Source organism: Tetrao urogallus, assembly GCF_951394365.1.
Source record: "Tetrao urogallus genome assembly, chromosome: 12".
In the NCBI taxonomy this organism is placed as follows: Eukaryota; Metazoa; Chordata; class Aves; order Galliformes; family Phasianidae; genus Tetrao; species Tetrao urogallus.
Genome location: NC_136825.1, coordinates 9637916 through 9662838, shown reverse-complemented (window position 1 = coordinate 9662838; position 24923 = coordinate 9637916). Strand labels below are relative to the sequence as shown.

The following is a 24923-nucleotide window of genomic DNA, read 5'->3' as shown; positions in this document are numbered from 1 at the left end:
TAGGTGTCACAAACTCCACACATGTAATCAACTGGCTTCTTCTGAAAGGGATTAGCCTAAGCATTAGCAAAGAGCTAGATATCATTTTTAAGGTATCAGTACATTTTTTATCCGGGAACATTACCAAGCAAATCCATTTGGAAGCCATTTCCAAACACATTGACAAGAATGCAACTCAGAACAGGCAGCATGGATTTACTAAGGTCAAACTGTACCTGGCCAACATGGTTGTCTTCTGTGCTGAAATGACGTGCTGGATAAACAAGTTAGGGATGTTGTGGATGTCACTTACTTTGGTTTTAGAATAGCCTGTAACATTGTCTCCTCTCCAAAACAAACTGGGGTGGTACAGACTTCATGGATGGTCCACAGCACGCCTGGAAAAAGCACATGAAGCTCAAAAGGTAATAATGGTCAACAACTAGACTTCTAATTAATTGCATTAAGAAATGGCATTTTTCAAGGGACAAAACTAGAGCCTGTCTTCACTAGCATCCTGGATGAAAGGGTGCAACGCGTGCTCTGCATGTTTGCACATGACACTGCATTTAGGGTGTAGATCATTATGCTGGAGGACAGGACAGCCATTCACATGCTCTTCAGCAGGCTAACCTGACAGAAATCTCCTCAAATATATCAAAGAGAAAGACAAAATCTGCACACGATACAGAATTAATCTGTGCAACAGCAGAGGATGGGAGCTGAGTGGTTAGCAAGGAGCTTCACTGAAAAAAGAAGCTGGGGTCCCAGTGGACAAAATGCTCATCATGAGTCAGCTGGGAGCCTGTGCAGTGGTGACGGCCAATTGCACCCTCGCTGCACAGGAGGTAACGGAACCAGACGCTCATCAGCAGTGCACAGTACGAGGGCAACGACCGCAAGCTGAAGCAGGAGAAATTCCATTGAATATAACTGGAGAAATGTTTCAAAATGAAAGCTGACATGCACTGAAATGGGTGCCCAAAGAGGTCTGTAAAATCTCCACCCATGGAGACTTCCAACATTTAACAACAAAGCCCTAAGTAGCCTAGGCTCGTGCTGAAGTTAGCCCTGCTTTGAGGAGGTTGGTTGCAGCCCTCTAGATGCTCTTTCCAACCAAAATTATTTGATTATTTTTTAATTTTTTTTTTTTAAACAGCTGTTGATCCGGGAGACCTGGCTGGAGTTAGTTACAGATTCCTCGAAAAGAACGAAGCTGTTATCTCCACAGCATCACCTGCCAGTTATTACTTATTTGTAATATGAATGAATTCAGTGCATACATCACAAGTCCAGACAGTCAAGAGACTTCAGGTCTGAGATTTTATCTTTGAGGATCAAAGAACTGAACTTTCTCTCCCTGATCTTCAACCTGAGCAAAAAAAGAGGCCTGTCTTTAATGCACTGTCAAAACCTCCTCACTTCAGAGGCAGCATGAGAAAGACTATTTCTGGGCTTTATTTTAGATTTATGCAGCTTGTGGTGGCAACTGGACACGTTGTGAGACCTTCTAATAAAACAATTGTTTTGGCCTGAAATGTTGTAAAAGCAGTGTACAACAGATGTCCTCCAAATGCAACACCTACTTCAACATCTGTATCCTACCATACGTACATGCACATTTATATGCAGCAATCCAGGCTGCCAAAGGCACAGAAAATCTGCTAGCTACCATGAGAAATGGTTGCTTGGTCTTTGCAGAATCACACTGCAAATGTGAGGTGTGGATCCGTGAGGCTATGCCTTCCAGCAGCATGGGCTGCAGTGCCAGGTGTACCGGCACGCCAGGAGAAGCTAAGGACAGAGAACTCCCCAAAAGACACTGGTGTGCAAGGGTATTTTTACCTCCCAGGCTCAGCACAGACACAGGTCACCACAGTGAGTCACAGCCCCAGATGTCCCTTGAAAAACCACAGCTGACCCAGGCACTTGCTGTCAGAACCACAATGAATGCCCAGAAAAAGCAACAGATTTAGCCCTAATCTCTGCACCAGTTGGGGTCTGTGATACCAACACAAAACCCGGACCAAGAAGCAAAAAATAAATAAATAAAAGTAAAAACCCATATGTATTTGAAAGCACGTCCAGAAACAAACAAGCAAAACCTCTTATCCAAACAAATCATAGTTAGATCTTGGGTGAGACCATGTTTATGAAGGTTTAGCCAAGAAGCTTGCTTGGAGATACCTCTCCAGCCTTAGCATAACACAACCAGCCTGGACAAGCGCTACTAGAAAACACTTCATTAAAATGCTGTTGTGGTATTCATTTATAGGTAGCAATTTATATCACACCCATTGTACACACCAATCTGGCAGCTATGATTGTCAAATCAGACTGCTTCTTCCCCAGTACCCCCTGCCCAGAGCCCACCTCACTGCCCACACTCTCTTAGCAAAACAACTGCTTCCCACCTGACATGGCCGTCCCTCTGAATAAGCCTTTGTTTGAACTAATTGAGCTCTATGTGTTCCAAACACAGCTGGGCATCAAAGATGCAACAGTCTCAAGAGCCAGGCACACATCTATGGTGCTCTGCAGCTAAGTACTCTTGGGTACAAGGAGAGACTGCTGCAGAGCTCTCCCCAGGAGACAGCTGGCAGCTGCATTCTGCATCTGCTGGAGAATCCAAGCGGCTTTGGACATATCAAGGACAATACCAGAGAAGTTTCTCCATGTGTTACGGATGCTGGTGGAAAAGCCAGTGTGATAAAACACCTTACAAGAAAGCACTGGGTGTGTCTTCAGTGGGGAGAAGTTAAAAAAAAAAAAAGGAAGAAAAAAAACTGGCAAAAAAAGAGGTTAGATGAGGTAGCTGGGACCGCCAGGGGCAATCTGAAATCAGTTTACATTAGAGCAGGTTGCTCTTGATTTTGCTACAGCAGTTGTCACGCTTGGTAAGAATAACAAGCTATTCATATGGCAGCCACCATTGTGCAGCTCAGCACATGCAGCCTAGTGGAAAGAAATCTAAGCAAATGTAGTGACTAGGATAGGACATTAAAAAAAATGGTTATGTAAATAAGTTTCTACTTCAGAAATCTGTGAGAACAATTGTTTCCCTGTAAGAGGGCTTCATCATTGGAGCACATGAGGCTTTATCCTAGATCTGCACTTTGAAATGCCCACAGTGGGTCTGCCCACTGCAGCTCCCAGATTCTTCCCACTGTCTGTCCCTTTCAATCTCCAGCTTTTTTTTAATACTCTCAAGTTCTTCAGCTATCTAGAGTTCCACCTTCATGCATGCCCAGAACTGCCCCAGTCTTGACAGGGCCAAGCAGCTCAGCCCATTTCACACCTAACTCTGATCAGGATCCAGAAACTGGGCGTTGCTTTGCCTGAACCCCCTGAGGGCTTTGATTGGGGATTATACGTTACCCGGTGACTGTTCCACGTAAAATGCATAAACAGTCCTGGGAGCAGAATCCGGACTCTCAAACTCCCATGTGAATGCTCAAACCAGTAGGAAAGGCAGCCACGCTCCCTCGCATGCACTTGCTTTGTGGCCCAGTGATTCAACAGCACGTTGCTGAGTGCAAGCAAGCAGTGCCTAGCTCCCCGCTGTGTCGTCTGGATGCTCTGCAAGAGATGGAAGGTGGGAACAACGACCCCAAGGACAACAGCAACCCAGTTTGTCACTTCCTGGCTGCCAGCAATCGATGTTTCAGATTAAATATGTTTGCTGTGACAAAAAGGCTGTCTGTACTCACCTTCCAGAGGAGCTGTTGTGCTGGGGTGTCTGCAGACTTAAAAACTTAAAATTTTCCTATTAGTCTCTCTGGTCCCAACACTGACAGTTTTGGACGTTGTGCAGAAGCATCAGGCTTGCCTTGGGTACATGGCGTGGACTGCTGGCTCTAAAGCTGGCAGGTGGGCACTACAAGTCAAAAAGCATAAAGCTTAATAATGAGACATCAAAGCACTCCTGGGTATAACTTCAAAAGTCTCTATCTGCAAACGGTTACACCAGGAAGTTACTCAGCCTGGGCACTCAGGTCTCGGAGCAACAAATGAGGAGGTTGGTGAGGTAGCATGTGGTAAGGCATAAACACCACTGAGAAAATCTGTACTGCTGCTATTGCTTCAGAAGCAAGTCCTACTTACCCCAGCACTGCACTAACTCCAGCCTGGGGAAGGCTCTGTCCCTGACACACTTTGTCATGTCTTTTAATTTAGGAGGAGGGAAAAAGCTTGGCTTCTTCCAAAAAGCAAAGAACTGTATTCAGGTAATTGTTAAATAGCAAAATGCTCTCTGTGCCCATTTGCATTGCTCCACGAAACAATTTTTCAAGGACTATTTACATTATTATTAAAGCAAAAATGCACAAATGATAACATTTCTTTGAAGAAATATCACACGAACCCAAATGCACAAAAAATGCCTGGAAAACACCCTATCTTGCACAGAAAGCAAAAGCTGTTCCTAAGTTTCACTTACTGTAGCAACTGCTTCACAGCCAGTTTCCCCATTTGCTTCAATGCTCAGGAAGTTCCTTTGGAGACCACTCAGCACACCAAGCACACACACATGAAACATAGGGAAGAGCCAAGTTACTTCTAGCAATTGCTCTCAGGTACCAGCATAAAGAACAGAGCTGCTCACATTGTCCCCAGGGCATGATCTGGGGGCAACATCTTCTGGTATCACAGAAGAACCTGGAAAGAAAGAGGTAGCTTTGAAAACTCTTCTCAACTGTGTAATTTGGTCCAAACTAATCCACTGGGTTTCCACTACCACTCACCTTTGGATTGTCCCTGCATTCCCTACCCTGGGCAACACCAGAAACTCCCAGCTAAAAGCAGAAGCAGCTGCCAGCCATGCTGTATGACCACTGCTCTAACAATCTCATGTCCTCCACAGCTTGGCACAAGGCAGAGGTAGAGATGCTTTCCCTGCTGGGTCCAGCCCCAGGACCACCATTAGCTACAGAGCCTATGGATGCTGCAGGGCACACACAGTGTGCTGACAGTTGTCATACAGGTTGGTGGTTATTTTTACTGTGCAGCATGTGTCTATTGGTCAAAATACAAGTGTAAAGAGGACTGCAGACAACGAGCACTTTCAGCATTCATCTCTAAGACAGCATGAAATACCACAGTGACCTGGGGCTGTAGCTAAGCACCTGAGCACCTCTAAATGAATGCAGATATGGTAGCTTTTGAGCAAGGCCTGTGTTAGGACAGAAAAGGCTACAGGAGCTGCATGGAAGAAGGCTGGCAGGTGAATGAAGGGCGCTCCCCTGTCAGAGGTGCAACAAAGCCCAGGGCTTATTGGAGAACTAAGGCTGATGACTGCCAGGCATGTGAAGTGCTGAGGTGCATGCTGAGGAAGCATGTTGGTGTGCTAATTCCTGACAAGGAAGGCTGCATGGTCCAGCAGCAGCGATGCAGTGCTCTGATCCACTGCACTGTTTGCAGGGCACTAAACACGCTATTCTATGGAAATCACTAATGGCTTCAGGAGAAAATTAACAGATGGTCATGGGGGAAATCTCCCAAGGGTTGTTGTTTTTTTCCCCTCCTTCTCAATGATAATAGACTACTTACCATTTTCTGAAACCACCTGCACAATTTCCCAGGCATCGTGGCTGGTTGCTGGTTGGAACAGAGTGTGACTGCAGTGCTGTTTGCAGCACTAAGCTTGCTTTCCATTATGCGCCCATGTGTCCATGAAAGACTGCATAGTCCAGAAATTCACCATCGTGATATCATAAAGACTGATGGGGGTTGGTAACTAATGCTCAGGATTAGGTTCAGGGAACACTTAACGTTTTCTAGCTAATCACATTACTTCAGGTACCAGATACACTAGCTTTCCTATTGATATTAGGGGAAGAAGCAAATCCTGACTGGTCTTCGGAGGAATAGTGCAGTGTATCACTGTTGCTAATGACTCCTGAAACTCACTACAACAGAAACAACAGATGTTACCCCAAACAAAGAGCAGCAAGAGGAAACAGCAACACATCCAGGGACAGGCACAGAAAGCTTTACAACCCTGGGTGTATAATTCTGTGGGAAGGTGGGGATAGGCAACAAATATGTATCTCATGAGTAATGAACACGTGTATTTTCATGTGGCATCACCATTCTGTAAGGGCTGCCAGTTAGTAATTCTTGCTGCTCTCCCTGCCAGGACATGTGACATACAGCATGGCCACATGTTCCTTCAGAGCAGTGTTGCAGCACGAGATCTAGGACTTCATGTCACCTTCCTCATAGCCTTGCTTTAGCTAGAAGGTATTTGCTCGGATTCTCAGCTCAACCAGACTTCACAGAAGTAGGTATCAATTCCACCATTACAATCCCTGCTGCCCACACCAGGTGTTCTGGGATAAACATCCTCAGCACATCGGATCAATTCAAGAATCTCTGCTAACTGTACTACTTGCCAACCATTCAGCTGCAGCCAGTCACACAGGTACAGACACACAGGGCAGCACCAGCCATGCCAGCTTCCTGGGCAGTGTGTGTTCTCCCCTTCTTCCTTCCCTTTTCTCAGTATCTCAGAACAGTCAGGCAAACAGAAGGGGCATCCAAAATACCCCTTTCCTGGCAGCCAACAGCCACTGACCCTGTTTCCCGATGTATGTGAACACTGAAGTTGCAGAAATCCTTTTTCCATCCTGCTACAAAGACCCTACAGTCTCCCAAGTGTTCTTCCCTGTACGCTCCTCATCTTCCTCACTTCCACAGTTGCTACACAGCCTCAGTGCTCTGCTCACTGCCAGACAGCAAACGACTCTGCAGAAAGCCCCTCCTCACCATTCCTCTGCCACTGCCTCCTGTGAGGCAGGCCCAGGAGCTGAAGATGACTTTGGTACGGCTCTGGTATCGGACAGATGCTGAGCTCACAGCCAGATGTGACCTGCTCAGTAGAGAAAGTCTTCCCTCACCAAGCTCGTTCCCTCCCACCTCGGTTAACAGGCATTTGGAACCGGGCTGTTGATCTGTTAAAGGATCACTGCCTCCTGAAATCACATTTCAGGAAGCCAGAAATTGCAGTTTGCAATCTGCGTGGTTCCTGTTTCCAAAGGTGACCTCATGTGTATGTGCACTTGTGTGTGCACCCCAGCTACCTTCCTTCAAGAAATACCTGTGTACGTGGCAAAGCCCCTCACAAACCTGTGCTGTGGGTGTGTGGTGACTGCCACGCTGTCTGCGTGTTGGTGGTGCCTGCTCTTGCAGTGTGCACATCACAAGCTCTACTTCAGGGAATAGCTGTGTGACATCTAACGTGCCTCAGGCTGGTGCAGCTGAAGGACACGAACATTAAGAGTTACAAATGAGAATCTGTGGTTAGCTGGCAGCTGGCACAAATGCTGCTTTTTTTTGATAAGCACTTCAAGTGTCTCATGAATAGGAAAACCTTTCCTAATGAATCCTGCCTGCGCTCAGTAAGTGAACCACAAAGGACAGAACCCAGCCACCATACTACTTGGTACTTTGGGAAATAATCAGGACAACTGTCGCTTGGACAACAACCATCTTTTTGCGCAAAAGCCCATGAAAGGCAGAGGTTGCAATGCACATATGCTCAGTCCCTTGGAAGGATACTCTCAGACACCCATGTCTGAATTTTAACTGTTGACTATGGGCCAGGCTCTGAGATGACATAGGTGGTTTCGTAGGTTACATCAGCACCTCCGCAGGGTGCAGTAAGCGGGCCAGCTACCACCACAGCTCTGGACTGGCATACTTCCGTAGGGAAGATGCACAGGTCTGATTGAGTCTAGGGGAGAACTGCCCAGGAGACAAATCATGCTCTATCTAGTATTTCATCCTTTGCTCAGTTTCCGAGGCAAGCACTGGCAAAATATGGAAGGTTCTTTTGCTGCTGCTGCTGCGGATCCCCAGCTACAAATCCTCTGCACAGATGTTGAAAATAATCTGTGAGAACATGGATTATTTCTAAACTGGCATTTTCATCTAGAATTGTGTTGGATATAATGGTGATGGAAGGACAGCTAAGCTAGGCCGATTTGTTACAGTAAAGCTGTGTTGTACTTCAGATTACTTATTAACAAACAGCAAATGGGCCTCTGCCTTGACCTTTTTCATTTGAGCAAATATACTCCTCCTGCCCCCTGTAAACAGCAGGTACTGGTAACTCAGTCACGTACCCCTCACATTACCAAAGTTAGCTTTCTTCATCTGCGGCAAGGAGTTCAAACTGAATTCTGCCAAGCTCACTAAGGTTATTAGCAGCATTATTAGCCTTAATAATACCAGCAGTAATAATAATTCTCTGGATCACCGTAGACTTGAGAACATCTAAGTAGTTCAAAAATATTAATTAGAAAAACTCAATAGGAGGTCTGAGAAACCAGCAAAAATTGTCAGCTTCACTTCAGAGCTAAGAGCTGAAAATAGAGCCACGGCAAGCAGAAGCAGCTGTTTGCCTGAGGAGTTTCAATTAATGGGTGTTTCTTTGGTGTCATGAAATGTTAGGTGCCCAGTGCCTCTGGCAACACTACCAGGTTAAAAGCAGAAGCCCACAGTACGTATCTGGAGCAGTAGCAGGTTTGGGAACTGGAATCCAAAGGATAGTTCCGCCACTGAGACTTGGCCTTAGTCTGGGATGTACTCCAGGCATCTTTTGCATTAGGAATAATGATCCCTCGGGCTCTTTGGAAAATTCCAGACCTGACAATCTTCAGTGTAGTTGAAGACCAAGAACACGCCTAGAACCTACACGTGTTCTTATGCCAACAAGCCATCGACATCCAATCCTTTTATATTAAAACTTTTTGAGTGAAGAAGGCAAACTGTGACAAGTACTCCTTTGCAACAGGTAACTCTATTTCCTACCTAATCATTTCCCTGCCTTCTCTCCATTTCTATTAAAGCTCTAGTGGTGGCCAAGTCAAGACAATGGCACCAAGACATTTGCAGTGTTCATCTTGGTTTTAAGTTAATTTTTCCTGCAGATATCATCCCAATCCACCTTGAATCACACAACATGAAGAACTCAGTAAACAAGGTGAAAGTTTCAACTAGATTCTTAACCAATGATGTTGCAGAGTCTTTGCAGCAAGGGGTAATTACTTGCATTAATTACAGGCTCCTCTAGGGTACATCATGCCACTGCATAGAGAGGACTGGACATACAAATTGGAGGAGTGACTCTTTTTGCTTTCTTTGATTTGTTCAAAAACCTTACCATTTGTAGGCATAAGGACACAGGCAAAGTCAACCTCAGTGTTTTGTTTGCAGTCAGGATGACGCAGCGCCAAGAGCAACAGCTTCACAATTGAGAGATCCAGGTGCTGTTTCTCACTCTGACACACACTGCTCATGTGACCTGGAGCATGTCACATAACCTGTCTGTCCCCATCTGTAAAATTAGGATAATGGTAGTTAGTTCATGTTTAAGCCTGAAAGATGTCAAAACATAAGAAAAAGGAAGCTTCTCTTCACTGAGTCTTCATCCATCAATGCCTTAAGAGTCACAAAAAGCACTGTGTCTAGATTGATGCCATTTTCCTGCTTATGCTATGATCACTGGTATCTGCCCAGTGGGCAGCTTTTCATTCTGTGACTGTGCTCACTCAGTAAGGCTGGCTTCTCATCAAGCATGTCATTGCTCTGTACTGCTCATTTCTGTCCCACATTCTTCTACCCCTTTCTAAACCCTGATGCCCTAAGGTGATCTCATCAGCAGGCTGCTTTTTCTCTAGGTAGCACCAGTCAGAAACATCCTCTTCCAGGCGCTCGCCCCCAGCTGCTGGGTCCCAGGTCACAGCCACCCCCAGCACGTCTGCACTGTCACCGTGCAGTGCCAGTTCTCACTGCGCACTCGGCCACCCCCAGCTACTACCTTCTACCACTGACAGTCAAAGTAGGTTAAGATAATGTTGCCAGAGTCTGGACACCAGCACAAGAAACCCTCAGAAGAGCAACACCAAAAAATTTGCACATTTCTTCACTCCTTAAGCATACCAACCTGTAATCATTTGGTGGATGTATGTTTTTTAAAAACAGCTGCTTTCTTGACTATTCATTACTATACAAGTTAGTTACTTCTCAGGAAATGTCTTTCTCAGGATCTTCTCTATTGTCTGGAAACATGGCTGATAACTTAATTGTCTAACTTCACAGTCACAAAATTCACTTCATCCAATTCCCTCAGATCATTTACACAGTTAGATGTTCTCCAACTTCACAGTGAACTTGAAGTACATGGTTTACTGATAATAAATCCCAATGCCTTAGATGTCCCAGTACATCTCCTGTGACACCCACTGTAATTGCTCCTCACATACAATTGCTAGGTTTGGCGCGTCGTGAGGTGTTGCTCCTGGAAGAACGGCAGAGTCCATTTTCCTCTCACTTCCCTTTGTCTCAGAGCCTCAGTGGCAGCATCTCCTCAGCAGAAGCACACTCCGAAGTTTATGGTTATGTGATGCCTAGCGACTTCAACAGAAGTCTCACAGCTGTCATCACACATAACGGTTTGAAGATTCAGGCTGTGTTTCATCCCGAACAGACTATTCACAAAAAGCCTGTCATGGTTCAAACCATGACAAAGTCTCAACTACGATTCAGGCACAGTCACTGACTTGGCCAGTTCTCATCACTTACATGTTATCTTCTTGTAGAAGCACCACCCAGGCTGACACTTGGGCAGCATGGAAGTAGCACTGCATCTCTTGGCCAGCAGGCCCTAGAATACGAACACAGATCTACCAAAGTGGGGGCTATCAGCACAGCCCTCTAGTTGCATTTTCTGGCACAACAGTTGACAAACATCAGATAATTGTGGGAAGAATGTCCCTAACACCAGACAGGCTAGAGCTCTGTGGGGCTTCCAAGGTCCCAGCCTCATCAGTGCGTGGATCCAGGGCATATATCAAAGAGCAGGAGCACACCAGGGGCAGGCCCACCTCCCAAAGCCCACATGTACAGGAGCTGTCCTGCACCTGCAGCAGTGCAATGGTGTAATAGCTCACGTCCTCACCTCACCTCTCCTTCCTTCCCTCCACCTCAGATAACTCCAAACGCCTGCCACCAGGCCAGTCAGCAGCTGCCTCCTGTTCTCAAGAGCATACCTGGCTGCACTACGGGAGAAGAGGGGACACCCCGCTGTCACTCTAGCCTTTGGCTCTCACACAGCTGAAGCAGGTATAGGATGACCATCCTGGGACAAGCCCACAGTCAAGGGCAGCAGCTCTTTTCTTCTATCTGGTTCCTCTGAGGAGGGCCCCCTCGACTGCATGGAGGGAACAGGAAGGATCTGGAAAGCTCTGCGGCTCTGTGCCATTTTCATGTTTGTTTACACGCATTACTCCCTGAATGGGCAGAGGTCTGTGAAACTGCTGATTCATGAACATCTCTGCCATCTGTGGCCTCTTCAAATGAGAGCTCACCCTGACCCAAGGATGATTTACTTTTCTTGGCTTTTCATCTCAGTAAACTGATTCTGTCTCCATTCCCTCAGACTTCGAGGGATTTGGGTAAAAACAAATATTATTGAATCTCTTGAAGCTGCTGAGTTAACTCTGAGCAGTTGAGCATTCAAGGCTCTGACAGGGAAGAGAAAAATGGCAAGAGTTAGTTCTGGGAATGACTTCTCCCAAGCCTCGTACTCCAGCATTTTTTTCAAACCTACCAGTCTCATTTGCCAAGTCACAGTTTGGAGACCACCGAAGACAGGAAACACTGCCATCCAGCACCTGGAGCTGGGTCTGAAGGGGGATTACAAACATGTTAAGTTGCTGGGCACCGCCACACATGTCCATTCCAGATAGGATACAGACACCTTGCCTCAGCACCAAAGAAGCTTAGTTTCCTTCTTCCACACTCCAGTCGCCACCACGATGTACCTGCCTGCTTTTCGCAGCTGTCTTCGGCTGTTGTCCTATTTCACTTCCTTCCTCTCTTTTTGCTCCCTGCTCTATCTGTTGCTGCCAATCCACTTTCCCATTAATGGTCACGGTCTCACCAAGCAGGGCGAAGCTGTGGTCAGTAAGGTCTCCTGTCAGGGCATGTTATAGAACTCTATTACAGCCAAGCAGCTGCCCCCTTTTTCCCCCCAGCTATGTCTTCCTACTTGTGAAACCATCCCCTCAGAACCAGAAGAACCCGCTCCAGAGGAAGGTGCCTGAGTGGGGCCCTGAAACTCAGTTATTAGAGCTGACACTGAAGTCCAGAGGTGCTCAGCTGCACCACCCACAAACGTCATGAGAGTGGAAGGTGCTGTGCATGCCTCAGAACCAGCCCTGGTGTTATCGCAGGACAGATCATAACCACCATCATAAAAGCGTGCAGTAACGTCAGTTTAATTAATGGTGAGAAGAACTAAGTCTTGCCAGGCCAGATGGCAAATTCAGAGTTTCTCACGTGATGACTGTCAAATTACTGTCTCCACAAAAGAACATCACAGAGCACATTTAATAAACGTTGGAAACGTTTATCAGAGCAGCAGTAGAGATCCTGGCTGATCCACTAGGATCCCTGGATGCAGATCCAAAAGCAGAGACAAGCTTCAAGGAGTTACCACCAATCAAATACCTAAAACTGGACAGTTCATAAACCTGACTTAGGAACTGAATTCCAGTTTCAGCAAGGTCCCTCCCCCTCAGTCACCTGCACTCTCTGGTCTATCTCTGATTCACATGCAAACTTTCTGCTCCCCCACCAGCCCAGCACAGCATCTCCAAGGAGCTGCATTTTTCCATTCTCATTCACAGGCACACAGAGACAGAGGGATGTCTTCTCTGAATGCCCAGAGGAGTGGGGTCTGGCAATCCAGCTTCCAGTGAGACAACTGTACCCTGGGTTCCTCACAACACGAAACCCTGATCACTTCACTCTGAAACAACCTGCTGACCAACAGTGGGACAGGAAGCAGAAACACCCCATTACCGGGAGGCATGGTTTCATGCCAAAGGGTTTCACCCAGAATAACTGGGGGCTGGCTTTTAGACTGTCTCATGGGAAGTGAGAGATGAGCAGATTGAGGAACGCACTGAACTCAGGTCACTCACTTCCCCAGTGAATGCTCTAAAATAAATGATAGTGACTTAGAAGACTGATACCAGCCAGAAGGAGGGAGTAGCACTCTCTTATTTCGGCAGGATTGCTGGCTCTGTCCCTGGGGAGACCCTGGAAGCCCTCAGAGGACACAAGCATGAAGCATGCATGAAGTTTCTGTTTTCAGATGAGATGGCAAGGGAGCTGAGAATGGAAGGAGATTGCAGAAACAGCCGCATTTTCAGGGTGTCCTCTAGACATCAAACACTGTTTGGGAAGCCTCAGCACATCAGCTCTGCTCTTGGCTTCAGGGTGTGGCTCTTAAGGCTGCACAGCACTGCGCCCAGCGTTCACATCCCTGGTGCTCCTGGGCCAGCAGTCAGCTAGCACTATGATGGGTCAGGGTAATGGGGTACGCAAAGCCACCAGACCGAGGTTCCTCTGCTCTATCCATGCTCTCTGGGTGAAAGGATGTGGTTTGCTGAAGCTTTCCAAGTCTCCAGCACATTGCCATTGACTAGCCACGGGAATTTTATCTTCTGGTGAGACTCTGGAAACAGTTTATTCCTCCTCTGTAGAAAACACGATAAAAACCTGAAGTGACACTTTCATACTGCAATAAAACACTCTTTCAAGCTAAATAAATTCTGCCTCATCTGGATGAAAGCGCATTGTACTTCCATGGTCTTATGTGTTACCCTGCAGTACTAACACGAAAACAAGCCTTTCACACAAAGCAATCAGAGAAATGTATTTCAAGCATTGGCTGGAAGTTTCATGTACAGAATTTTTCAGGTCTGCCATGAAAAAAGCAACATCATACAACTTTTACAAGCTGCTTCTCTTGGCAGATAGCATTGCCATTCTCAGTTCAACTCAAAAGGCTGAAGTGACCAATACCACTCAGCTAAAAGCAAACCCCTACCATTGCTGCAGCCACTGCGGAGTTCTGCTTTCATGCTGCTGTTAGCAAAGGGAGTTTCAGAAGAATTTTGGATTGGCTTGGAAACAAGTCTAGCAGGGTGCTACAAATAGAAATAGCAGAAGAAGGTAGCAGAGTAAAAATATGCAGTGCTAGATCGTGGGTACGGAAGTAGTGCAGACATGAAGCCAATGCAAGAGATGGGCACCTGCTATGATTCTCAGTGTATCCCGTTTCCGAATTCCCAACAAAGCTCCTGTTTGCACTAATCTCACCTCCCTCCTTCACACTGACACACACAGTCATTCTGGATAAAAACACAACATCTGGGTGCCTACAGCAAGGCGTTGCTCACACACCCAATAGCCTGGTTATTTTCCAAGGTGCAGACCACGTCCAGTTCCTACTGACTCCTGCAGGATTCGTCAGCCTCATTTAGGCATTTAAATATGGATTTAGGAGCCTAACTTTTGGCACTGGGGGTGGAAAACTCTAGCCAATAAGGCTGCACAATCCTATTACCACGACGGCTTGGAAATGTGAGAACTCAGCAGTTTGGAATAAGGCGCCACATTAAAAATAGATTAAACTGAAAACAGCCCATGCAGCCTCCGGCGCCTCGGACAAGTGTCTGCCAGCTGAGATGCCTCGCAGGTAACTGTTCGCGAGTGAATCAGGTGCTGGCTGGAGGTGCCCACAGCTGCCTCGAGACACAGACAGATTTTTATTCCAGAGACACTGTTTTTTTCTAGCACCATATGAAACTCAGCAGCCCTAACCCTGCGGGGATCCGTGTAAACCTCCAGCTTGCTCTGGTTCCCATGGCACTCACATCCACCAGTCTCACTTTGAATTTCAGGCTCACAAATCCCCATTCTCAGCCTACAGATAAAGGCTGCCAAGCCAGTGCTCCAGCAATGGAGCAGGACTGTTTCCCCTCCTTGTGACCCTGAAGGAGCAGTGGTGGAGCCAGGCTGCCCTGCTGTGACGCGGACAGCGTGACAGCACACAGCGCAAGGTGCTGGGAGGACTTGTTTCCTGGCCTGCTGGCAGCCTGAGGGTGAAACAGGGAGAGCTTGTCTCTGTGCCTGGTGGCTTCCTGCTGGCCAGGGACAAAAGTCACTTGTCCCTTTGGTTCCCCAAGACCCACCCAGCATGACCGCAGAGATCTGACCTGCCGACAGGCACTCATGGCAGCGGTGGGGTTGCATTTCAGTGGCTCGGCTGCTTCTCCTCCAACAGCTCCCAGAGGAACATAATGCTTTTATGCTTAATATATATGCTGTCATATTCTATTATATCTTTTCTTTGGAAGTAACTTCATAATAGACCAAAACAAAACAGAGACCCAAACCCCAAAATCCAACAAGCAAAGCGAGCTGAGGACTGCTGCAGACATCACCGATGAATTACTGCCCCTCCAGCTGACAGAGAGTCTAGAGAAGCCGTGGCCTTGCCAGCTTCACAAGAGCCATCTGCCATGCCCTGGCGGTTACTGGTCACTAACAGCACTTCCCTGGATTTCTGCTCTTTCTCTTCTCCATTCCCATGATGTGGTGAGGCCCTTGATAGCGGCTTTTGCTGCCTCATCAGCATTTGTGGCATAAAAAATTTGTGACAACAGAGCAAACCTTTGGATTCCACAGCTGGCTGCCTGAGCACAGAAATGACCGAGCACGACCCCAGCTCCTGGCTGTCCTCCCCCACAATCAGTCCTGCCATGCCTGATCCACGCAGAGGTCCCAGACTGACAGCAGGGAGCACGGCTTCACAGCAAGGACAGGCAAAGGACCGGCTTGGAGTACACTGGCAGTATCTGCATGTGTCTCAATGAGCTGCAGTAACATCACAGACATACTCCATCCAATTTTATCTTCAGCTGAGTACGGTAACTCACTGAATACTGCAATACACTTGACAGATTAAGAAACCTTTTGCGTTTTATTATGGTTAATTTCCTGTATATCTCTCTGCAGTTTATTTTCCCTGCAGGACTGTTTGGGAATGCCTTACAATAACAGGACCAACAGTACGTACCAGGTGTGTGAATGAGTAACTGCCCACAATAAAAGCTCTGCCAAAACTCTGGGGGATTTCAGAGCATTCTATTTCTGTAGATACAGGACATCTGAACACACTGCCTGGTTTTCAGTGGATTAAATAAAAACGGATGATTGACAGATGGGGATCTATCTCCTCCAAGCCTTAGGGTTTAGAAAGAACTCCCCTACTCCCCCAGTCTACATACAACCTACATATTTCGAGATCCAGAAGGCACCTTTTTTCATATGTAACTCTAAAAATTTACACTACGCTTTATAATCCTAAAATACCTCCATGGCACAAAGCCACGTTTGCAATACGTGGGTGGAAAAGCTGTCAGCATAGCGGAAAAAGAAATATTCTGCTGAAACTCCAAACTTTGCAGAAACAGCTGAGTCACTCGTTTGCAGTTAAGGCAGCCTGGGCTTGTTGCCCTCTGTGACTGTTTGGTGCCTGGCACACACAACCAGCCCCTGCCTGCCAGCACCCAGCACACCTGGGATGAGAGTGCTCCCCTCACAGGTGTTTCTCACCACCCACTAGTAGCAATTGTGTGATGCTGACCAGCTGGAGGCTGGAGCCCCAGGGTATCCGCAGCACTGCACCGAGATGCATGCTGCCCAATTCACAGCCATCAGCTCAGCCCTGCTAGCAGGATGATACGCAGCAGTATCGACAACTTACAACCTGACTACAGTTCTCAAGGCAAACGATGTCCCCCCAGCCTCATGAGAATCAGTATGTTTTTATTAAAAAGCACGAACATAATGAAAAACTTGAAAACCTCACTCAAGTGCACTAAGCTAGAAGAGCAAAAGATGAAGTTGAACAAAAAGATCTCCACATTTCATTCTCTTTCATTAAGTCTCCTGATTCTTTAGTCAGTACTAGTGCCTTGGTTGGTAAGAGCGAGCTGCCCATGAGCCATTTATTAGCACATAAAATTAACGAAATTGCAAAGCTCTAGCAGCCGTAACTGCCAACAGATTATAGACTCTACTAATGCAGTCATACGTGAAATCTAGAAAGTTGCTTACAGGGCAAGTTTGCTACTCTAAGATCAGAAGTAGCTTTGCATTTTCAACTCTAACTAACAAATAGTCTATAAAAGCTGATGTGCCACACTTTGGTGGTACGTGCCAGCAGCTGCACATGCTGGTGGGGGTACAGCCCACACTGGACATCACAAACACCTGCCCAGGACGTGCACACAGCCCAGACATGAACTGTATCCTTGCCCTGCTCTCCTATCACACTGGCATTCTGGGAGGTATGTGGGTGACAGAAGAAATGCAGGGAAGGATTCCCCTATGTTTCAAAATTTTCTGTAACTTTTCTGGTCGCTCTAGTGTTTCACAGAACCCAGCAGTCCTCCCAGCAACAGAGCTTTGCTTTTCACGGGAAATGACTCGGACTGGGGCGAAAAACACGCTTTTCTAAATAAACAGATGATGTTATATAGCATGAAAGCTAACAAAATAGCAACCTCAGCATGCCTACTGCCTGCCTGCCATCACACTGCACCCATCAGGCTCTGGCTGGAGCCCTATGCAAGTGTTGGGTCTTCAAACAAAAGCTGTCATACCTCTCGCTGTCCCCTGGCCTGGATCCCCCTCCTTTGGAGCCTTGCTCCCACTCCAGCTAGGTCTGCTGCCAGCAGCATCAACTCTGAATCTTCTCGCCCCTACACCTCAACGGCTGCTGTCTGCCTTTTCTCTTTTCTAACCTCCCCTCAGTATATCCCATTTTCTTCTGAACACTGCAGGTCGCAGGCCAGAGCCGGCAGCACAGCTCCCACCTCAGTCCCACCACGGCCCACAGAGCCAGCAGCACCAAGAGCACCAAGAGCTCCTCCCCAGCAGCAGCACGCCCAGGGAGCGCTCCCTCAGTAACCAGCAGCGCGTAGTGACGGCACGAGGGGACAACTGCAATCCACAGGGAAGGCGTCCGGCACTGCAGTGTGCAAGCCTTCAAGGAACACCCTCAGTGACAAGCAGGGAACACAAGTACCAAAATACCTACTGCTCACACGAGCCCTAAAACATTCTCATTATTTGAATTTTTTCCTACAGCTGCAGAAAGAGAAGAGCAAATATCACCTGCTGCAAAAAGCATACAAAAACCCTCAGCGTGGCCCACGAGCTCTTGCAGGGCTAACTCAGGTCACAGACGGAGCACTGCAGACATGCCCAGCTCCTGCATAGCACTGCCTACACCAACAAGATCACCAAACTTCTGTCACTGCTTATAATGTTAAGGAGATCGTTCACACACAAACAAGCATTAAAAAGCTAGTTACGTTACTGGTAGGTAAAAATTCCAATTTCCAACGCCATTCAACCATCAAATTACAAAAGATAACCAAAAGCACAAATGGCACCCGCAGATTATGGAGTGACCCACACGTTGTTACAGCTCTTCACTTGGATTCACTTGGAATCTGCCTTAGCAAAGGCTGTTTTTAAATTAGTTGTATCGGCTCAGAATTCTTGATGCGATATTTGCAAATGTTGTTGCCCACAATGTAAACAAAAAGCAGTACAGCCAGAGCTGTATTTACATGACCTACATGTCCACTTACAATAAAAACTTGGTGCTTTCATGTGGTAATTGCACTATGACTTTTTGAAATAAATACTGCCAATACTTTTGCTATATCCCTGCCTCACTTAGTGAGCCAAATAACCCGTTCTTAAAATCAAAACTAGGGACTCTAAACCTTACTTCCACTGCACACAGAAGCAATCCCCCCTCACCTGTTTCACTGCAAACAAGTCAATCCCGTAACCAACTGCAGGTCAAAAACTGCTGAGGATGCCTGTATGAGAACACCAGCAGTCCCATTTTTTTGGTACTGAGCCTGAGTTCCAGTAAACAGAGGAGGGCTGCTGACTGGAACAAAGCAAGCAGCACTTGCACACAGACTTCCAGATTTTATACTACTTTATGAGAAGGCTTAATCCTAATTTGTACAATTATGAGTCAACAACAAATACTCATTTCAGCCCAACTTTACCAACAGTATTTTAACTGAACTGGCACATCAATAAAAACGTGAAAATGATTTTTCTGAAGTCAGTGAGTATACGTTTCCAGGCCTCCAATCCCCACATGAAACTGAATTCTGCCCCACAAAGGAGAATTAAGACTTAACATACAATGACAACACAACAAAAACAAAACATGCATGCAACAGATGAGCGTATGGCTGTATGTGAAAGCTCAGGCATGTGATACCCACTGACCAGCAGCGGCTCAGCAGCAGCCCTGATGTCCCAGTCCCTGGTTGGGGTGTATCACTGCTATTCGTATCATCCCCTCTTCCTGAGGGACAAGTCACATCTTGGAGACATTTACTCAGTAAAGACTTCCCCTGATTCCACTGAAATTCTGCCAAATAAAGTGGTCTGAATGCATAAAGCAGGGTCAATTGCTAAATGCAGCTTTCAAAAATGTAAATAGTTACAAATCACAAAAACCCTGCTGAGGAAATGAGCTGTGCTGATCCTCCCGTCAGTCACTCTCTCCCCACTCTCCGCGCTCTGCACTCTGAAAGGCCGTGCTGCTGCTCACTGCGGTGCATCCTCATACTTCAAAGGAGAAATCAATTCATCTGACAAAGAAAGGAATCACATCTAGACCAGGGCAGGTCTCCAAACTCCTTGCTAACTAAGAACAACTGTTAGAATAGAAGCTGCCCTTACTGCACAGAAACAACGGTGAGTGCAGGTAGCCAGAGCCAGCTCCTGCTGCATGGGCCCATCCTGTTCCCACCGCAGCCAGTGGCAGGGCTCCAACCAGCTTAATGGGAACAGCAACACGCTTTCTATCTACTTAATATAAATGAAGATACACATCTCCTCTTTGACATATTTTGGGCTCAAAGCCATTGGCTGACACTTGTTTGGTTCTCTGTATGCACATGACTCATGGGATAATATAATGCCTGATTTCCATTCTGCCAGACCTGTCTTTCTCAGTGGTTAACTATTAATTTTGGAGGCAAGATGCAATAGTGCAGTAAAATAGGATGGTGTTAAAGTAAGAAAATTGCAGTTAAATATTTAGAGTAAATGAATCAGATTTCCTTTTGTGAGGATTCCCTTCCAATTACAGACTCCCAGCCACACGCTCCTGAGGACACCAGCCCATTGCTCCTGTACAGAGGGCGAGGTCACCAAGCCTCCAGCAAAGCACGGGCAAGCGGTGTGCTGTGGACATGCTGCCTTTATCCAGCTCAAGGAAAAAAACAGACTGTGGAGCCAGCCTTATAAAAATCCCTGTTCCAAAGAGTTGCTTTTTATATCGGGCCCCCTACAGAGAAGCAGGCCACTCTGGACGTGCTCAGTAAACTACGAACACGTGCTGATTTTCCACCAAAACTGTAACACCTTTGGGGTAAGGACTGACTTCTCAGATCCAGTCAACATCTGAGGTACCAAGGACTACCCCAAATGATGCAGGGACTACAAGAATTATCTGGACAGACATTTGCATTCTTCTGAAGTTTCCTGTGGAATAACTATTATTAAGCGTTGTGGTGGCTTTAAAATGCCATATTTCAGATAGGGCGCAGCAAAGCACACGAACACAGATACTTCCATGCATGGTGTGCATTTGTACACAACTTCACCTGTATAAATGAGGATTTCACTACCGGGGAAGGAAGAGAAGCCCAGAACCAGGGACACCAATGTAAGAAACATTATTTTGGCATAATCTATTACACCGAGAGTGGGTCTGTCCCACAACCTTTTACTCAATTAAATTTTCATCGTTTTCACCTCTGAACTGGGTCACACTTGGCAAGCACACAGCGTGGAGAAGCACCTGCTTCCACCTAACAGCAAAGCAACTCCCGCTGCCCCCCTGCCAGCAGGGAAATTACTGCAGGGTGCTCCAAAAACTGCCTCCCGACCTATAATCACTCAAAGCAGGCAGAGAAGGCAAGTTCGACTGGGGTAATTCCCCTGTTGCAGTGGAAGAAAACAAATCACTGAAAAATCTTGTCGTTCCACCCCCACCCTGGCCCAGACCTCACTGCGGCCACAAGCAACCTCTCACCCCCGCGCACAGTGTGAGCACACAGCTGCTCTTTCTCTCCCTCCCTCCCCCCGCCCCGCTCCACCTCACCGCCCGCCCTCCGTCCCGGCCCTCGTGTCCCAGCCCAGCCTCTGGCGTCGTGACGCGGGCCGGGCGAGGAAGGCCTGCACAGCCACACTGAGACACGCGCGCCGGGAAGGGCGCGGGCCGACAGCCCTACTGGGAAAGCACCGCTCGCCCTGGCGCGGTGTTAAGGCGGGAGTCTCCAGCGCCTTCTGCTGCGGGTAACGGAGCCTTCACGGCACTCCGTGCCACGCGCACGGCACCGCGCAGCGCAGCACGTGGCCGGCACGGCTCTGCGGGGCGGGGGGAGGAACGCGACCAAACGTCCGTGTTTTTGCCCGGCACCCGCAGAGCGCAGCTCTTCCCTCACAGCAACGTGAATCTAACCGAGAAGTAAAAATCCTTCATCCTGCCGCACTCCCTCCCGCGCTCAGCGCCGCCACGATGCTCGGAGTAGGCCGGGCCTTACCTTCTCTTAGCGCAGTCGGAGCGAACCCGCAGCGCGTCCCGCCGAGAGGAGCCCGAGCGCTCGTCCCGCACGGCTCGATGACGGCCGCCCCGCAACACGGCGGGCTCGGCGCTGCCCGCGCTCCCGGCCGCCTCCCCCCCGCCTCGCGCCTGGCGTGCCGCGTGCGCCTCGGCGCGTCCCCGCGGAGCGCTTCTCCGCCCCGCTACGGCGCGCGCCCCGCCCACGTGAGGCGCCGCTCCTCGCAGCCGAGGCAGCCGAGAACCGCCGGGGCGGCGGGATGTCTCCGCCCGCGACCCCGCGCTCCATGCCGTTGGGTGTTGCTCCGGCATCGCTCTGCTTCGGGAACGGCCTTCCGCCCCGGGCTCCCCCGTGCCTGGCGCGGCCCCGCGGCCCTAGCCGGCCGCACTCCCTCCGATGGCCGCCGCCGGGCGGGGCCCTGGCGCCCTATCGCAGCCGCTGCTCGCGCCGCCTCCCCTCGCGCTGCGGCCCCGAACCCGACCCCGGGCGCACCGAGGCGTGGCGGAGCCGCCCTCTCGGGCCGGCGGTCGCGGCTGGCCCCGCGCCTCGCGGTAGCCGTGGCCCCACGGGGGGATCGTGTCGTGCCGAGCCCCAGAGCGGCGTCTGCTTGCCCGGCCGGGGCGAAACTCCCCGGGGGAGGGGCGGGGCCCGGCACCGCGAGCGGCCGCGCGGCGTCTCCGCGTGTCCCGACGCCATTCGCGTCCCACCCGGGCGCTCCCTCCGCCCCGGCCCCGCAGCTCCGAGCGGGATCGCACCTGCACGCGGCACGGGGCGGACCGCCGCCTCCGGAAGGCGCCGCGAGAACGTGGCGAACGGCCCGCGGTGCCGAGAGGGGCTCGGAGCTGCCCGGCCCCGGGACAAGCAGTGGAACACTCAGCGGGCGGTGATGGCAGAGTATATGCTGTTTATTATGAATGTAACCAGGACTATCCGACAAAACTGTATATGCTGTCCCCTCCCAAATTAGAAAAAAAAAACAAAAACAAAACACCGATGTGTGTGCATATACATCCACGTTCCCACCCCACACGCACGCCGCACACGCGCCCCGCACGCACCCGCGCTGCCCTCCCGCTGCCCCCGGCTCTGTCCCCGGGCCCGGAGCGGGGCCTTGGCCGCCCGCAGCAGCGCAGCTCGCACTCACCCACCCACCCACACAAATAATAAAATAACGTTGCAGCACGAGGGCATAGTCTCTGTCACCAGATAAGAAAGTGGTGTGATGGCAAAGATCTAAGTAACGCAATAAAAATAGTGTAGCTAGTATACACGGAAAGGCTTTCACATTACATGAGGCACAGCTTGGGCAGACAGAGACACGGAAAAGAGCTGAATGTCCTGGGAGAAAGCAAAATACGCTGAGAGTTCGTAGTAAATACCCGCATCGATAGGTATTTATTCACTTGTGCTTCGCCATGTCGTGACATACAGTACAAGTCGCCGCCGCTCCTTCCGCCGGCGCGGGGAGCTCCGCCGGGCCGCCCCCGGCCCTACTGTCCGGCTGCCAGGCCGGGCTGTCCGCGGGCCGCGCTGTCCGCCGGTCCCGATGTCCGTCTCTCGGGCTGTCCTGTCCCTCTGCCGCCCGGGGCGGTCCGGCGCCGCTGCCGCTCCGCACCCGCCACCGTCCCCGTGCCTGCCCCGCAGCCCGCACGTCCCCGCGCTCCTTCCTCGGCAGGCTGCGGGCACAGAGCTCCTACAGGCAGCTTTAAGGCACATCTGGGCTGCTCTATGTGCTTTATTACTATTACTATTATTATTGTCATTTACCCTGTGTAGACACGTGGGTTTTTTTTTATCTCTTCCTTCCCTTCGCCTTTCTCCTTACAAAACCCACCACGTTTTTCAGCTTATTCGTGTGTCAACCCTAAGGCACCGACCTGGTAATACTACAGCTGCCTGGCTTCTGTTATTGGTCATTATTGTTGGGGAAAAAAAAAGAAAAAAAAAAGAAAAAAAAAAAGCCCACCCCCCGCAATCTGAGCCCGCTCCGGCACCGCTCGGAGCGCACGGAGCAGCGGAAGGGCCCGGCTAGGCACAGCTGCCCATGGCCTTCACCAGCGAGCTTTCGGGCAGCTGCCTGAAGATGCCCCGAAGAGTCTCCAGCTCCCGGCTGAGCTGCTCCACCCGCTTCCGCAGCCGCTCGTTATCGGTGGTGAGCTCCAGCACCTTCTGCTGCGTCTCCACGTTGCGCTGCTTGGCCTTGTCCCGGCTCTTGCGCACCGCGATGTTGTTGCGCTCCCGGCGCACGCGGTACTCGTTGCTGTTCTTGTCCACTGTCTTTTTGGATTTGCCGCGGTGGTCGGCGGGCATCATCTTGAGGGCGCCGGGGGCGGCGGGCAGCGCGCCCGGGGGGTGCGGATGGTGCGGGTGGTGCGGGCTGGGCACGGGTGTGGGGGGCGGCGTGGGGTGCCCGGGCTGCAGGTGCACGGTGGTCTGCGCGCAGTGGGCGATCTGGTACTGCAGGTGGGATGGGTGCTGCTGCGGGTGCGGGTAGAGGGCCGCCAGGGCCGCTGCCTTCACCTCCTCCTCCTCGCGGGGCTCCTGCTTGATGACCAGCGGCCGCAGCCCCGGCGCGGCGATGCGCTCGTAGAGCGGGTCGAGCTTGCCGTCCATGTAGCCGGCCGCGCAGCCGAACAGCGGCTGCTGCTGCGGGTGGTGCCCCGGCGCCGAGGCGGCCGCGCCGGCCCCGTGCATGCCGTGGAAATCGAAATCCCCGGCCAGGACGGCCTTGTGCTTCTCCTGCTGCTTGCTGTGCTGGAAGAGGTCGGCCAGGAACTCGTCGTTGAAGGCGGCGGGGTCGATGTAGGCGCTGATGTCGATGGAGTGCTCGTTCTCGCAGATGTCGCCGAGCTCCGCGCCGCCCGCAGCAGGTGCCGCCGCCGAGGGAGCCTCTCTGTAGCCGTAGGCGCTGCCGGGCAGGGGAGTCTGGAGCTGGTGGTGCTGGCCGCTGCTCATCGGGGGCCGGGAATCGACCTCGTAGAAGTTGGCTTGCTCCATGAAGCACCTACAGCCTGCCGGGCATGGTGAAGGGCTCCGGCAATCCAGGGTTCGGACGGGGCGGCGGCGGCTCTGCCAAGCCCGCAGCACCCCGCGCTCCCCCGGCTCGGCGCGGCTCCGCTCGGCGCGCCCGGAGCCCGTCCCCCGCCCCAGCCCGCCCGAGCCCCGCTCGCCGCCTGCCTGCCTTGCCCTGTTCCTAGTGGGTTGCCTCGGTCCTGCGTGCCGTATATATACACCCCCGCAGCAGGGCCGGGGATCGCCCTCTAGTGTCCTGCTGGGAACCTCTGACCACCGCGCCCCGGGTCTTAGCGCCCCGGCCCGGCCGTCCGCCCTCCCCCGGGAGCTCTGCTCTCACCGAGCCCCGTGCGGGGCCCTGCGCTCCGCCCGCTGAGCTCTGGGGGCTCGGAGCCCGGA

The 24923-nt window shown here is 50.2% G+C and overlaps 1 protein-coding gene across 1 annotated transcript; it reads right to left on the bottom strand.

Moving 5' to 3' along the window:
• Positions 1-23540: 23540 nt before the first annotated feature.
• Positions 23541-24509, bottom strand: CEBPA (CCAAT enhancer binding protein alpha; the record flags this gene model as incomplete). Its single annotated transcript, XM_079541600.1, has 1 exon — positions 23541-24509. The coding sequence occupies one exon, from the start codon at positions 24507-24509 to the stop codon at positions 23541-23543; it is 969 nt and encodes a 322-aa protein (XP_079397726.1).
• Between the last annotated feature and the right edge of the window lie 414 nt (positions 24510-24923).